Genomic DNA, 15,357 nt, shown 5'->3' on the forward strand with positions numbered 1-15,357 from the left:
TCAAGTAATGGTGTGGTGGGTGCGGACGGTTGCTTGTGACTGAGAAAGGGGTGACGACAGGTGAGGGCGAGGTGGTGCGAGCGACTAGTGAGAGGGTGATGGCGGTCCGAGCGATGGTGTGGGTGACGGCGAACACTGCAACCTACGTGGGTGGGTTTGAGAGAAAGAGTGGGAGAGAGAGTGTAAGAGGGAGAGAGTGAAAAAGGGCGGGCAATGCTGAAAAATTAAAAAAAATAAAAGTGGGCAAGGATTAAAAAATTTCAGTAAACCTTTCTCGACAAGTAGCTTAATTCTAATATTTTTAAATGCTAACGGATGCAATGTCGACATAACAAGTTTTGAGAAACAAATCTATAGCATTAAAATAAAGATTAAAAAAAAAAAGGCAAACACGTGATGACGACAGTCATGTCCTTCCCCCACAAACAGAGCAAGAAGAAGGACCCGTAATCTTGTAATTGAAAATTAATTGAAGTTGAAGCTTCCAAGCAAGTGTTGACACCTCCATCGTCATGTTCATGCATAAGATATCTTTGGTTTGCAAAGGACCCATAACAACGGCAACTAGCTGTTGCTGCTGCTTCTTACTTAGTTTCACGTCTTCTTATGGGCACACCTTGCTTGGACAGCCAGTATCTTCGAGACTTCTGGGCATTTATCCTCGTTTTTGTTATCGAAAATCTCTCTCGACAATGGAACCGTACATTTGTTCTTCCCCAAGCAATGCTGCCGAATTAAGATGCAACAACACACACACACACACACTCATAAGAAACAGATCCACGCGTCCAAGAGAGTAGTGAGTTAAAAAGGATAGAAGGGCAGCTCAGTGCACTAGACTTCCCTGCTTTCCGAGGAAGCAGCATTACCATTTCTACTAAAGTAAGGCTCGCCCCTCTAGTGAGTAGTGAGTCATAAGGATGGTGCAAGTTTTTACCTGCTCAACAACTTTCAGGCTGTTGGGAGAAGTGCAATTTCCAAGGCCAAAACTGCCGCACGAGCCATATGGATTGCCAAAGCTTGCAAAATCAATCTGCTTCATCACTTTTTCGCCAGGGCACGATAAATGAGCTCCTGATTTTACAGACTCAACCACAGTCTGCAAGCCTTCCCCTGTCTTATCCCATGACTTAACATCGGGTGGATGATTCTCGGTGATGAAGCTGCATATGGTGTCTCTGTTGACAACTAGGATCTCAATGCCTGTTGGGTTTCCTCCGGTTTCCTCAAGGATTACTAGCAAATTCTTTGTGGGCTTCAAGTAAGCTCTTGGAATATGGTACCTGCAGATAATAAATAATGTGCCCAAATACTGAGTTAGCCACTAAGATAGAATATCCTATCCTACCTTTGAACTTACACTTGACTGCTTCAGGTGCATTACTTACTCGGACTGAGTAGGCCGTCCAAGAGGTGACAGGTAATTCACCCAATACCGGCCAACACTTATGCCATTGACCCAAATCATTCCTTTTCCCATGGTGCTCATCCTGACAGCCACCGGATTGTGACCTTCTGGAGCATCAAAGTATGTCTACAAGAAGAAAATTCAACCACCGTTGAATCCCAGGAATTGCAATTCAAAGTTAGTTGAAGTTTTTGATAATTTTGTTCCTGGAATTTTCACTGTGGCTGTGTTAATAATGTAAAGAGGGCTTAGTAGTGGCATTACCTTATACCAAGTAAGCGGTGGTCCTGCTATTCCAGCTGGATTCCAATTTACTTTACTTGCGCCTTCCTCTGTGAACAACTGGAGCTTTTCTCCAGGCATGCCAACCTGTAAGAGATGCAATCTCTCTATTGTTCATTGGCTGATGATTGATTCATATAAGTTGAGCATTCCTGGACTCTTTTGTATGTTTTGTGTGGATAAAAGTAAAACAGATCGCAGTTTTATATGCAAGAGAAAGTTGTTGTCGTGTACCATATGCTTCCAGTGGTTGTAGGTTAAATCAAGCGTTCCAGCACTCAAACCTTGGATTGTCACAGCTCGAGGCCCAGCATACCTCTTCTCCATGTAGGCTCCGCTATCCTTCATTCATGGGTAAAATAATTTCTCATTAGCCACTCTCCTTAGCACGGGCTAACAATTTGCAGACATTTACAACATCTACTTTACCGGAAGTCCCACAAGAATGCCTAATAGTGCTACTTCATTGACTCCTGGCTTCAAATTTATTGGCTTTTGGAAGACAAAACTCTTTTCTATGTGGCTTCCATGCCCAAATCCTGTAAACGGTAGCAGCCATTTTCTACATAAGAAACACCATTTTTTGTACAACTAAACGGAGCATAATAATACTTGAATACAGAGCAAACCATGTTTGTGTGGGTGATTACCTATGTATTCTCCGTTTACGAACGCAATCAATGCATGGCCAAGACTTGCAACCTGTATGACTGGAAGAATGTCAGATCGGAATGGCAAATCGCGCCGGTCAAAAGTTATGCTGCAAGCAGAGTTGAGAAAAAAAGATATCAGACACCAGTACTATGAATATCTATCACATTACAATTGTTTGCTTTTCATCCAGTGTAATTTGTGAAAAGGGCATCGAACCAAGCAGGCGAGATGAAATGTCGATGCTTTCAGGCTTTGTAACGCATGTTTACCTGGTGATGTACCATGCATAGTCTGATGTATCCTTAGTCAAGTTATAGAGCTCCAATGGTTGCATGAAATTAATATCTAGTTGGCTTCTATCTGGAACAGATTCTTGGAACATTTCCCATGCAAGATGGGTTGCTTTCTTCGATGGATGGAAATTCCTTGTATTATGTTGTGACACGATCTGTTAACAATTTCAAGAAAGGATATTAAGCAGGAGAACTCCAGTCGCCAAACCATAAATGTGCGTGTATAATATATATATATATATATATATAAATTGCAGTCAGCCTGTGGGGAATTTTCACAAACAGCTGGAATGCACAGAGATTGGAAATTACTGTCTGAGTATTGTAAACCACGGTCTTGCAATCGGGGAGGATGCTGATGGATTTCGCCGGAAGAAAATAATCCTGACCCCTGAAATTAACAGTTCCGGGAACCTTGCTGTTGTTGTTGCTCAGGAAGGCGGCGCAAATGTTAGATCCAGCCTTCTCGTAAGTTCGAATCTGCATTAATTACAACAGAATCAGGGCGTCCGAGGGCTCGATGCTGCAGCAATGAGATCCAGCATAATGCTTACCTCTAAATCTGCGTTGATCTGTTGGGAAGTTGGATTCCCCCAAAGCAGAGCCTTCTTGGACAACTTCAAAGCCCTATGCAAGTCCCTGAGGTGACCGTATTTGGGTTCCCTGCGCAAGCCTGAAAAACGGCGAGAAGAAGAGCTAATTAGTTAAATGTTTGAATGGCCTTGATCGAGTCAGATTTCGAGCTAAAACACGTGAAAATTCCAACCATATTCGTCAAGAGGAGCTTCATCGTAGTAGCGGGTTGCAACAAAAGACGCGGATGTTCTTCCGAAGTTCGTCCCTCCATGGTACTGCAAATTCCAGACACAATTACATCTAAACTATCCGAATAATGAATCTCTTAAAAAGAATTAAGGCCATCGTCTTCTTCTTTACCATATAATAATTGTTGAGAGTTCCGTTCTTGGAGAAGAAGCGAGCGACAGCATACGAAATATCTTCGGCCGCTCTCTGAGACGGCGGGTCTCCGAACACTCTGAACCTGTGGTCACGAATTCCAATCTAAATTCATTCCAAAATTCAAGTAGCCATATTCAGAGCATCATCATATCATATATTGAGCGGTTAATTGAAATGGAAGCCACTGGCATACGTACTGAGCAGTCCAGTTCTCAGTCCACATAGAAGGCTTATTGGGATTGTTGGGCCCGGTGAACGTATCTCCGCAGTGCCTTCCATTGCACGTATTGATCTGTTCCAAAATCGGATCTTAGCATTGAAGATGAAATTAATGCTTCAAATTTTGATTTTTTTTTTCTTTTTATACTTTTGTACATGCAGGAAACGGATTCAGTCCTTTCTAAGTTTCACCTGTGAGATTTAAGCACAGAAGAGCCAGTAGCAATTAATAACATCTTAATTTTAAGGTAACTTTTTACGATATCACTCCCTAAATTCGACTTGTACTTGTGGGGCAAGGCAACTAAATCCCAAGTGGTACAATAATGTTCATAGGGTTTGTAAACAAGATTTTTCGGACAAATCAGAACTTCAATACCACCTGGTGGTAAATGAGTTCCTTTTCTTACCACAGGATCAGGGGCTTCCCTCTGCTTGCACATGACCCATGGGACGCCTGTTTTGAGGCTAACGGCCATGTTTGCTGCCCACTGAATGTAGCGAAGGCCTGCGTCTCTATAAGCCAACTGTATGGTGTTGTATTCATTCTCAATCTGCAAGCAAAACCGAATCCAGAAACTTGAAGCCCATTACGATTTGTCATCCATCTGAGTTTTAGAAGTTCGATCGGATTAAACCGAACCTGTGACATAATGATGGGTCCTCCTTGGGGATAAAACAGCTTCTCCTTCTTCATCAGATCTATTATCATCTTCACATACTTCTTCATGTGGTGCTGCACGTACGCAAGTTGAAAATTACACAGGAAACAGTTTGCATTAGTGTTCCAACTTCATGAACGAACCAATATTAGCAATTAGCTAGGGTTGAAGAAGATGAAGACGACAAGGATCACCTTGAATGGTTCATTATCAGAGCGGAATATAATGTTGGGGACCTCTCTTAGCCAGTAGGGCAATCCTCTGCTCGGCCCAAATTTAATTCATTAACAAGTGTACATGTATACATGCGTATGATGATGTGTGAAATGGATGGATCATTGAATATCAGAATTGTGCGTACGTACCCGTGATTCCACTCAGCCTGGATGAAGGGCCCAAGCCGAAGAGTAACGTACATTCCATGTTCTTGGATCAATTTGATGAATTTTACCAGGTCGGCATTCCCCTCAAAGTTGTACTGCGAAACGTGAAATCAATATATAAAACCAAAGCACATTTCTTTCAGCATAATAATTAACAACCGTTGTTGTTGGGAAAATAAGCACCTGGCCTTGAACAGGCTCATGAAGGTTCCAGAAAACGTAAGTTTGGATTACATTGAGACCCCCTTCCTTGGCTTGTCTTAGGAGTTCTGGCCACATCTATACTCAACCAACCCAACAAAATCAAATCAAAACACATATATAGAAAAAGTTTCACGAGACGGGAGTGGGGTGAATGAAGATAATTAATATAGTGATGACCTCGGGAGGGCTACGGGGATAATGAATGGAACCGGAGAAGAGGAGGTCCCGGGAGCCATTGATGATCAATGATCGAGCATCATAAGTCACGGTCGGTCCATCTTGGCCTTGGACACCAAGAGATCCAGACGCCACCAGCAAGCAAACAAGCGCCAATCCTAAGTACATTCTTCCCATCATTAATTAATTCGATCCTTCTTCCTCACCTCGACGATCACGGTCGATGATATATATATAGATTGGCTCACGCACGTCTCTCTCTCTCTCTCTCGGCGGCGGCAGCGGAGGGGTTGGGGGACCTCTCCCTTAGCAGGAGGTGGAGGAGCCCGGGAGCTGGTGAGCCGAAGAAGACATGAATATATGGGTTGTTATAGTCGGAGAAGGGAGGATAAATATAAGGGTAAGTAACGGGAGGGAATATCGCAACAGCCTCAGGCTCAAGTTTCTGTTTTAGCAGTTGGCCCTCGATTGTTGCGGGCACCGGCTTTAAAACGCTCTGTGTTTCGTCTCAAAATGGATCCGTACACGTAGCCGTTGTTCCGATCCCGGGCCAGAGAGCGGGTCCACCGCTTTGACCTGGCGCCAAGTCTAACCCGCAAATTCACGTTCGCTGTTAATTACATCACCACACAAATACTATTCCATCCTGATTTTTTGCTTATAAATTAACAAGCAAATTTAATTTTGGAAATAGAGAGTGGGTGTGGACATTTTCGTCGCATGAATTGTTCTTCCCAATTTCTTATTGCATTTTTATATATATATATATTTGCTTTTGCTTGATGATCTTGATTGATGTATACATTTTTAATGAATCTATTTGGTTTTGATGATCATGACATATACATTTTTGCGCTTATCAATAAGCTAGCTTACACATCTAATGTAAGGCTTTAATCTAAGATTAGTGTGTTATGACCCACGGCTTTAAAGTACTCGTCAAGTTAGAATTAATATATGGCTTTAAACATAGCAAATTATTTTTTTAGCTTTTTTTTGGGAAGTTTTCAAATTCAATTTTAGCTTAACTCTAACTGTATAAGACCCACAACCAATCTTTGTAACTCCTCAGCAACTTGAGAGAGAGAGAGAGAGAGAGATTATTAGTGGTGATTGTGGAATTTAAATAATAACATCGTTATTTTGTTAATATGGTAGCATCAACCATAATAATTTGATACTTATAATTATTATTATATATAACTAATTTAAATTAGTTGATAATGTCGCGTCAATTATTACTATACTTTCATTTTGTCATTCAAAAAAAATAAATCATCGTGTTTCATAAAAATTCATTTTTTTATTCACTCTTTTTTATTAAATTATTTTTTATTTATACAATGAGGTGGCAAGAGATGATTGGCTCATTTACCAAGAAATTTCAAATTAATATTTGCAACCCACTTATCATCAACCAATTATCAATTGATTTATCCATACAATGAAGCAATAATATTTCATTTCTTGTGGCTAAGAGGACAGAATTAAAAGAAAAAAAAAAAAAAAAACCTAGAAATAATACCAAATGCAAATTTCTGGTCTGCTCACATTAGATCTCCATGGACTACTCGATTGGTCTTGCAGTCCATTGCCCAATTAGTAGTTTCAAAGTGCTTCCGGCCCTTTTGTCAAACATATTCTGGAGCCCAAAGGGGCAACACCAACTTCCGGTGGATCTGCATAGCCTGCTTGAAGATTTTTTTTTGAATGATATGCAAAAATTACCAAAATATTGAATTATGATTTAAAATTATATAGTCACGTGTTATTATTGAGAATCTTATAGTCACGTATCGTCATTGATTTTTTTTTTAAATGATATGCAAAAATTACAAACATATGAAACTATGATTGAGAACCTTATAGTCACGAGTTGTTATTGTTAAATTTTTTGAAAATTTTTATGAATGCTTGAGAGATACACTTAAAAGGAATATCCAATCCTTAATAAAAAGCATGTCTTAAATGAGTGAGTAAAAAATAGGTAAAATAGATTTAAAAAAAAAAAGAGAGAGAGAGTTTTGAACTATCGTCACTATCTATTTTTTATTAAGTTGGTTGAAATTGTGGCATATATTTGTGATGAAACTATCATGTTCTAAATATTTGGGCAATAATTTCACTTACAATTTATTATTATCTCAAAACACATTACATTATATTTTTTTAATTATAATTATTAATTATTAATATCTTTGGTCTTTAACTTAGCTTTTAACGAAATTAAATCATGAAAAACGTACTTACTATCTCAATAATTATTTCACATATCATTATTCTTAAAAGTAGAAAATTAATAAATTTTATCAGGTTTTGAAATAATTTAAACAATTCTAGATTAATCAAAAATATCGATGCCTTTGCCTCGAAAATGTATATACTTACACTTCCCTTATTTTCATGTTACATTCATTAGTATTAAACTATACATTTTTATTTTTATTTTTACACCACGTTCTCTATTACTCACTCAACCCTCTTTATTTTTACACCCATATTCTTCAATAAATAAATATTGTAACAATACCTGAAGACTTTGATCGCAGCTAATTAAGCTATAAGATTACTTTAATCCAACACCAAGTCGGCAACCAACAACCATATCACAAACTTTCATTCAAACTTCAATCTTCGAAGATGGTGGTGGGCTGCCTTGCCATCCAATCAACCAAGCCAGACGGTCAATCTTGATTCAACACGTCTCTTCTCTTCTCCTGTGATGGCTGCAGTAAAAAGCAGCATATATAATTTTCAGATGTTATTATTACATTCAAAACCTTGGTCTAAATTCTTAATGAATATTTTGGTCTCCATCATTTCATCTTTAATTAGCACTTCAGGAGGAATTCATAGGTGTCGATTGTTGACACACACACACACCCACCCGTGCCCCGCGTAGGCTTGCCTCTCCAGCTCCAGGCCCACACCCATATGATGATTGAGGATGGGTTTGGATATTTTCGATTTTTTAGTAAACCCATCTTCTTTACTATTATAAAATATTAATCTAATTTTAAGGTCGTAACCTTGTTATAGTACTATAATTACATTTTGTAAGTATACAGATCGGTAATAAGTGATAGTGAACACATTTGGTAATTTAATTAATTAATTAAAAATAAAACTTAAAATTTATCATTTTCTATTATATTATATATATAATAGAACATAATTGATCTATTATACCACGTTTTTATAATTATGTGATATTACATTTCATTCAATATTTTTAATAATAAAAAACATTTCTCCCAACTATGTTACCTTTATTGCAAATTTTTAAATGCATTGCACCTAATGTTTGTACCTATCATGGGAATAGTGGCCCCATCATATAACACGACTAGGGGGGGGGGGACCATATCCGTCATTTATGTATTCAACTCAAACATCATGCCATACATCCCACGAGTTTGAATGTCCGATGACTCAATTTTAATCATTACATAATTTTCTTTTTGATTTTTATCCAATGCTTTGAAATCATCGTCTCCACATCATTTATAAAAAGTATGATAACGTGGTCCCAATCATAACTTAGATAACAAAAGACGAGTTATGATATGCCAGTATCATCTTAGTGGATTACGAATTCAAATTTTGATATTCTTAGTATATATCCTATAATTTATCTCCGTCAACAAAATAATGAGCTAAACAATGAAGCTCTCTTAAGAGAGGATCACCTCATGATAACATATATAAAATTTTGGTCTTTATATTTTTATATTTTTTTTTATACAATTAGTCACTATCTTTTAAATATGTACTAAATAAATTTATTAAATAAACATAATATTAATCTATAAAATATGGGGACAAAATAAAGACAAAAAAATATTTACACTAAACTAATTCCTTAAAGAGATATTTGACCCACCCTTATGAAAAACATCATTGTATTATATAACTTTTTGTTAGGAAACCAATCTTAGGATGATTTCATGATAGCTTCTTCTTTATGTCAATTGAATAGCGCAGCAGGTAGTTCGTATGATAAAGACAGGCAATTTAGTGACCACTACCCTACCAAATGATTTTAGGGCAGAAGCCATGGAAAAGAGAAGGAAATGTGCCCTTGTTTATGGTACCCACTTTGTTTGGATCTTTGCCCTTTTTTACCTAACCATATTGAATCTTATGCCCGACACTGTTTATCTATTCCCTTTACTACAATGGTTACTTAGTTTTGCTCCACCGACAGTGGTCCCCCTTTATTGGAGAATCCATCTTCACTTCATAAGCGCAGTTTAGTAGATTTAATTCTACCAAATTGTTGCATGGATGGAATTAATCTTTGCAATTAGGACGAAAACAGGGTTCTTAAATACATTTAAAAATATATAAATTATTTATACAGAAAGTATTAACAAAATAATGCAATTGATAATATAAAACTAACTTACCCAAAAAAAGAACGTAAGAATATATATATAAATGTAGTTACTTTTTATTTATAAAAATAATTAAAGATTAAAATTACTTTTTTGCACTTCCAATATTCAGTGTGTTTTTAATTTTTTTAAATTAAAAATAAAACTAAATTCTTAATGAAAAATAAAATAAAAGAATTAAAAATATTTTTCACAATTAAACTAAACAGTCCCAAATATTTCATGAAAATGGGTACTTTGGTTTTCCTTTCTCGTGGTCGATCATACAAGAAGAATCTTCGCTGACGTGGATTACAATAATGGTACCTACACCTCACCCAACAATCGGCCGACGGATCATGAAGAGCAATCAGCAATTACCAAAACTATCCCTCTGACTCTGTGATTTGGGGTACCGACACGTATTGATTATTGAAACACTGTCTGTAAGTTAATTTGTATAGGAAATAGATACATAGTTTCATATATTTTTCTTTATTTAAAAATGGACCACGTTTTGTTTGTTGTTTAAACTTAAGATTTGAGTTTTTTTTTCTCTAAAAAGGAAATAATACTTTCCTCTTAGTTAAATTATCATGTATAATATAAATGTGTGATATATAACATAAATAAATGGTAAATTATAAACAAACAATATATCATGCAGTTATTATTTAAAAGTTTTTCACATATATAATAATATACACTATATATTTATGGCATATTATATTAAATAAAATATTAATCTCATATAAATAATTTTTATTTTCTAGTAAAATGTGCTTGGAGCCGCATTGTCGGTGCAAAAATTGAGTGGACACTGCACGACAAATAAAAAGACAATTTAATCCTTGGTGGTGCAGAAGAAACGAGAAACATATTACCCACGAGTAAATCTTTCTTTTCTTGATTAAGATTGATATATTTGATTCATCTAATCTAATCTAATCTAATCTAATACCGCCCTCCTCCTCCTCCTCCTCCTCCTCCTCCTGTTCCGTCAGCGTCAGCCCGCAGCAATAGCCGGTCCAGAGTTATTCGCCTCCTTTATCTGGTCCTCTAAAATTACGGGCCGCCCTTGGTTTCCGGTGAATGATAGCGGGTCGTTTAGCCCTCGGTGAGTCTCTGCGACTCTTTTTCCCGGAATCCTCTCTAGTCTCTCTCTCCCCATTTCTCAGCCACGATTGTCTTTCCATCTTCTTCTCCTTCTCTTTTTGATTCTCCAAATCTGATAAAACAATTCGTTTAATCAAAAACCACCTGCTCTTAAACAAAGCTTTATCGTCACCGTAAGACCCACCGCTCCATTTTTCAACTGTTTGTTAGTTTGAAGCAGGTATTTCCGCGATAGGCTTTTTGGCGGCATTTCGTTAATTTTTAAAACAAACCATGCGACTCAAGGACAAGCTGATTCAAATTTTAGGTAGGCTTTCCTTGTCATGACGCATTCAGAATATCTCCGCATTCGACTTGTATTTAGAGACGCTACAAGCTATGCGTCCTTCAGTTTTGCATGGCTTCTGGAATTCTTTGATTGATGGTGGAAATGAGAATTTACGTGCTTTATCTTGATTTCTGGGTCAGAGTTTGATTTGATCGGATCAAGTTCTGTGATGGTCTTCGCAGAGGTTCGGCAAATTCAGGAACGGAGGAGAGAGTAGAGATGTAAAGTAACAGTGAGAATTCACGAGAGAGAAAGGAAGAATGACGATTGACGAGGCTAAGGCTGGGGCAATTGACGGGAGGAAGATCATAGTTGGGGTCAGAACCGATGGCCATGGCCAAGAGCTGCTCGATTGGGCTCTTGTGAAAGTTGCAGATCCAGGAGATCATGTTGTTGCAGTTCATGTGTGCAGAGATTCTGGTGACGCATCTATCTAACCTTCCAAATTATTAGATGCATATAAATTTTGACTTGGAAAGTGTTTTCGATCGTGTTCTAATCTATGAAATTGTAATTTTCATTTCAGATTCCAGTTCAAAGGAGAAGGCATTGATGGATGGTTATTTAGAAGCTTATGAAGGCCTATGCACTCAGAAAAAGGTCTTTCTTTCCTTCTTGTTTTTTCCAATTTCAATTATAATAATACTACAATGATTTAGAGCGCTGGTTCTGGTTCTGATTTCTATTTGAGTGAGTTTCAGGTAGATCTCACCGCTGAAGTCTTGATTGGAAGCTCAATCCGAAAGGTTCTGGTGAGAGAGGCTAAAAACCGTGCTGCTGTGGCTGTGATCGTGGGGACAAACAGAGAAATCCCTTTCAGGTAAGTAGTCTGCATATACTCGTATACAACCTGAAATGAAATTGTTTTCATATCAAATGAAATGTCTCTTTAAGGACCCTACTTTGATAAGGAAAAACATCCATCAAATTAATTAACTCATATATACAAAAATATCACTCAGTCCCATCATATTATTTTCCTTTTTCATAAGACCACTTGGTGGAAAACTTGAACATGGGATGGAATATAATTGGCCTCACAGAAACATGGTCATAGATAAAGATGATTAAAATTTATGTAGCAACACTTGAATAGTGCGATTAGGACTTGCAACTGTTGTTGTTGTTGTTGTTGTGTAATTTAGGTTAAAGATACTTTCTGAGTAGTCTGAACAGAAATCTTTTCTCTCAGGACTCGGGCCTCAGTGGCTAAATATTGTGCGAAGCACCTTCCTCCAACCACCAATGTTCTGGCTATCCACAATGGGAAAGTTGTCTACACAAGTTTGTGGAGTAACCATTCACCAGGTTCAGCATCATCCCTTAATTCGGCCATCCTTTCTTCTTTGTTTCAGTCTGGATTCAGCTCTTGCCTTAATAAGCTGATTTAATTGAGTCGTGATACGGTGATGTTAGGTAAGAAAGGAGATCCCAGGCCAAGTCTTTCCCGTAATAAAAATCCTACAAGCACTGACAACCAGTCTGAATATGGCGATTCCGAGACATCTGAGGTTGCAAATGCAAGATACAGCCATGAATTGATTCAGAGCTCTAAAGATGGATCAGGGGACGTTAGCAGTGACTCAAGAAGCGGTAATTTGAGTGCTGCTCTAAGACAGACAAAACTTTCAAGCTCACTTTCATTTCCTGTGGAGGACTTTGGAGAGCAGAGGCCCGGTTGGCCTCTGCTTCGAACAGGTACTCTAGCGACCCCACCAACCAGGGAAGCAAGAAAGATATCTGTGGTGCGGTGGGTAATGAGCTTACCAGACCGATCTCCACCAGAAACTCCTCAGTCCGGGGCTTCCAGTTTTGCTTCAGTCGAAACAGATGTATTGTTGTCGAGAGAGAGCATCAACTCCATGGACAAAAATGACACAAGTTCAGCACACGGTGAGCTTCTAGACAAGTTGGACAAGATCTTAAAAACAAATTCATCCCCCTGCAAGTGGTTCAACTTTGATGTCATTAAAACTTCTACCACGCAGTTCTCTTCAGGTGATTCCACGTGCTTTTCTTGTTCCCTATTTAAGTGCATTTCTTCTCTAAACTTCTGGTTTCACTGCAGACAAGCTAATTGGTCAAGGAGGGTGTAATTGTGTGTACAAGGGGCTTCTTCCGGACGGGAGGCCGGCTGCTGTAAAGGTGTTAAGGTCGTGCAAACAAGCACGGCAGGATTTCACCCAGGAAGTCGAAATCATGAGCTTACTGGAGCATAAAAACATCAACCATTTGCTTGGGATAAGCATTGAAGATAACAACCTAATCTCAGTTTACGATTTCTGCTACAAAGGAAGTCTAGAACAAAACCTACACGGTAAATCTTCTCCTAAGATGCATCTATCTTCACTGTATATGTAGTGATTCTGCTAACAGATGGCTGATCCCCTCAAGCAGGCAATGACAAACAAACCTTTGTGCTGCCATGGGAAGTGAGATTCAAAGTAGCTGTTGGGATTGCCGAAGCCCTTCATTACCTACATGAAGAATGTTCCCCACCGGTCATTCACAGGGATGTGAAGTCTTCAAATATTCTTCTCTCCGATGAGTTTGAACCACAGGTACCCCACCTGATTGATTAACACAGCCTGTAGTTATGACGGTAGAGAGAACTTATTCATGAACATCTGTAATATTGATGACCACTGCCAATTTCCTGTGGCAGCTCTCTGATTTTGGGCTAGCAATCTGGGGGCCATCGGGTAAATCATTTCTCATAGACAACGATGTAGTAGGAACTTTTGGGTATCTTGCTCCTGAATACTTCATGTACGGGAAGGTCAGTGACAAGATCGATGTCTACTCTTTCGGTGTGGTTCTTCTTGAACTGTTAACGGGGCGAAAACCGATCTGTTCAGAGACTGCCAAGGGCTGGGAGAGCTTGGTCATGTGGGTAAGGACTAAGGGACCTGTTCTTTGACATGAAACTCTCACTTCTACTACAAGCTCCATTTAAGCATTTAACCGAACAGTTTTCGTACAGGTGAAACCAAAGCTGGAGACTGGAGAGGTCAAAGGTATACTTGATCCAAATCTAGATGGGAACATCGACGATGTTCAAGCTCAGAGAATGTTACTCGCAGCGAGGCTCTGCCTCACAAGATCAGCTCGGCTTCGGCCTAAAATGAGCCAGGTAACTACAGTTGTTTAATTGTCCAGAACCACGCACCAAAATCAACAGAAAACAGACTTATGAAATTTAACATGATTCAGCGTTAATTAATACCCATGTCACGAAGTGACAGGATACATCTACTCAATTTTGAGTTTTGTACAAAAAAAACTACTATATCCTCTTACACAATTTTTGTATAAAACAAAACCAAAAATCATCATCGTCACTCCTCTAAATAATTGATTTAGGGTCGGTCACACACAAACTCTAGGTTGGCAGTGAAATATACTCTATAACTAGAGATTATCCTCTCAATCAAACCGAAGTTTGCCTATTTATAAACAATAAACTAACTCAATGATTAAGTCTTCTATACCCATCATTCTTTACAGTCAGATTGGATTTCATATGAAAGACTCTTTATCTACGTGATACTTGAATTTAGGGAGTTCTCTAAGAGCCGTGGTACTGAATTTGATCAGAATTTCCTCCTGTCTGCATTTCAGATTCTGAAGATCTTAAGAGAGGAGAAGGACTTGGAGGAGTGGGAGAATTCCCAGTTCATAGGAGGAGAAAAGGACGTAGAAAACACAGACGACGAAGTGTATCCTCATTCAAGCGCCGCGTCCCATCTGGGGCTGGCGCTGCTGGATGTGGACGACACGACGTCGTCCAGCAGCATGGAGCAAAGCGCCAGAATCTCCATGGAAGAATACTTGAAAAGGAGATGGAGTCGATCGTCGAGCTTAGATTAATCAGCTTCGTTTAATTTCTTAAATTAACGAACGTCGGCGGCCAGATTACCATGTAAGGCTGCAAGCTGAGCTTAAGGATGAAGGAATGAATGTTGTGTAATCTGTGAATATCCAGCCAAGGAAATTAATTAAGTCGTCTCTGCACCCGATCGTGAGGTGGTTTCTAGAGGACGATGTATAGTCACTGTCCATCCATTTCAAGAATAAAAAAAAAGCCCGTGCGGCCGCTAGCTAGGGATAGCGTCGGTCGTCGTGTTGTGAAATTTTGTGTTGTAGCTAGATTAGACTAAATTTTGTAAGAATGTTTTTGGGATGGTAATTTTACACCCATGATTTGCTTTATCTCGAATAATAATGAATAATGTAATATCAGTATCACATTCTTTCTAAAGTAAGAGTTGACTTATTTACTTAATTGTCCCATT

The 15,357-nt window shown here is 38.4% G+C and overlaps 2 protein-coding genes across 8 annotated transcripts; one reads left to right on the forward strand and one right to left on the reverse strand.

The window, feature by feature from the left end:
* Positions 1–270: 270 nt before the first annotated feature.
* Positions 271–5,670, reverse strand: LOC127796602 (beta-galactosidase 13-like). Its single transcript, XM_052328839.1, has 19 exons — positions 5,243–5,670; positions 5,045–5,140; positions 4,844–4,956; positions 4,673–4,739; positions 4,460–4,552; positions 4,227–4,370; positions 3,795–3,889; positions 3,574–3,679; positions 3,404–3,488; positions 3,192–3,310; positions 2,950–3,117; positions 2,614–2,792; positions 2,341–2,450; positions 2,120–2,229; positions 1,925–2,032; positions 1,673–1,777; positions 1,389–1,534; positions 938–1,283; positions 271–726 (listed from the first exon to the last, which is right to left on the reverse strand). Exons 1-19 carry the CDS (start codon positions 5,420–5,422, stop codon positions 595–597), a joined length of 2,502 nt encoding a protein of 833 aa, XP_052184799.1. The 5' UTR covers positions 5,423–5,670; the 3' UTR covers positions 271–594.
* Positions 5,671–10,569: 4,899 nt separating this feature from the next.
* LOC127787438 (protein kinase STUNTED-like) lies at positions 10,570–15,296 on the forward strand. Of its 7 annotated transcripts, none has more exons than XM_052315529.1 (12): positions 10,574–10,735; positions 10,955–11,041; positions 11,245–11,482; positions 11,589–11,662; positions 11,764–11,882; positions 12,255–12,370; positions 12,479–13,060; positions 13,131–13,379; positions 13,460–13,623; positions 13,728–13,955; positions 14,046–14,195; positions 14,684–15,296. In XM_052315529.1, exons 3-12 carry the CDS (start codon positions 11,323–11,325, stop codon positions 14,930–14,932), a joined length of 2,091 nt encoding a protein of 696 aa, XP_052171489.1. In that variant the 5' UTR covers positions 10,574–10,735; positions 10,955–11,041; positions 11,245–11,322; the 3' UTR covers positions 14,933–15,296. The 7 variants fall into 7 exon arrangements, with proteins under 7 accessions (XP_052171466.1, XP_052171459.1, XP_052171482.1 ...); XM_052315514.1 differs by having other exon boundaries at positions 10,575–10,735; positions 11,203–11,482; XM_052315506.1 differs by having other exon boundaries at positions 10,570–11,041; positions 11,203–11,482.
* Positions 15,297–15,357: the final 61 nt, after the last annotated feature.

Source organism: Diospyros lotus, chromosome 1, assembly GCF_014633365.1.
Source record: "Diospyros lotus cultivar Yz01 chromosome 1, ASM1463336v1, whole genome shotgun sequence".
Classification (NCBI taxonomy): domain Eukaryota; kingdom Viridiplantae; phylum Streptophyta; class Magnoliopsida; order Ericales; family Ebenaceae; genus Diospyros; species Diospyros lotus.

Bases quoted from the DNA above. Each gene is read 5' to 3' on its own strand.
- LOC127796602 (XM_052328839.1), bottom strand. From the start codon at position 5,422: ATGATGGGAAGAATGTACTTAGGATTGGCGCTTGTTTGCTTGCTGGTG. The intron at 5,141-5,242 runs GTCATCACTATA...GGTTGAGTATAG, and splicing joins ATCCCCGTAGCCCTCCCGAG to ATGTGGCCAGAACTCCTAAG. The intron at 3,680-3,794 runs GTACGTATGCCA...TCGTGACCACAG, and splicing joins ACTGAGAACTGGACTGCTCA to GTTCAGAGTGTTCGGAGACC.
- LOC127787438 (XM_052315506.1), top strand. From the start codon at position 11,323: ATGACGATTGACGAGGCTAAGGCTGGGGCAATTGACGGGAGGAAGATC. The intron at 13,061-13,130 runs GTGATTCCACGT...GTTTCACTGCAG, and splicing joins TACCACGCAGTTCTCTTCAG to ACAAGCTAATTGGTCAAGGA. The intron at 13,380-13,459 runs GTAAATCTTCTC...CCCCTCAAGCAG, and splicing joins TCTAGAACAAAACCTACACG to GCAATGACAAACAAACCTTT.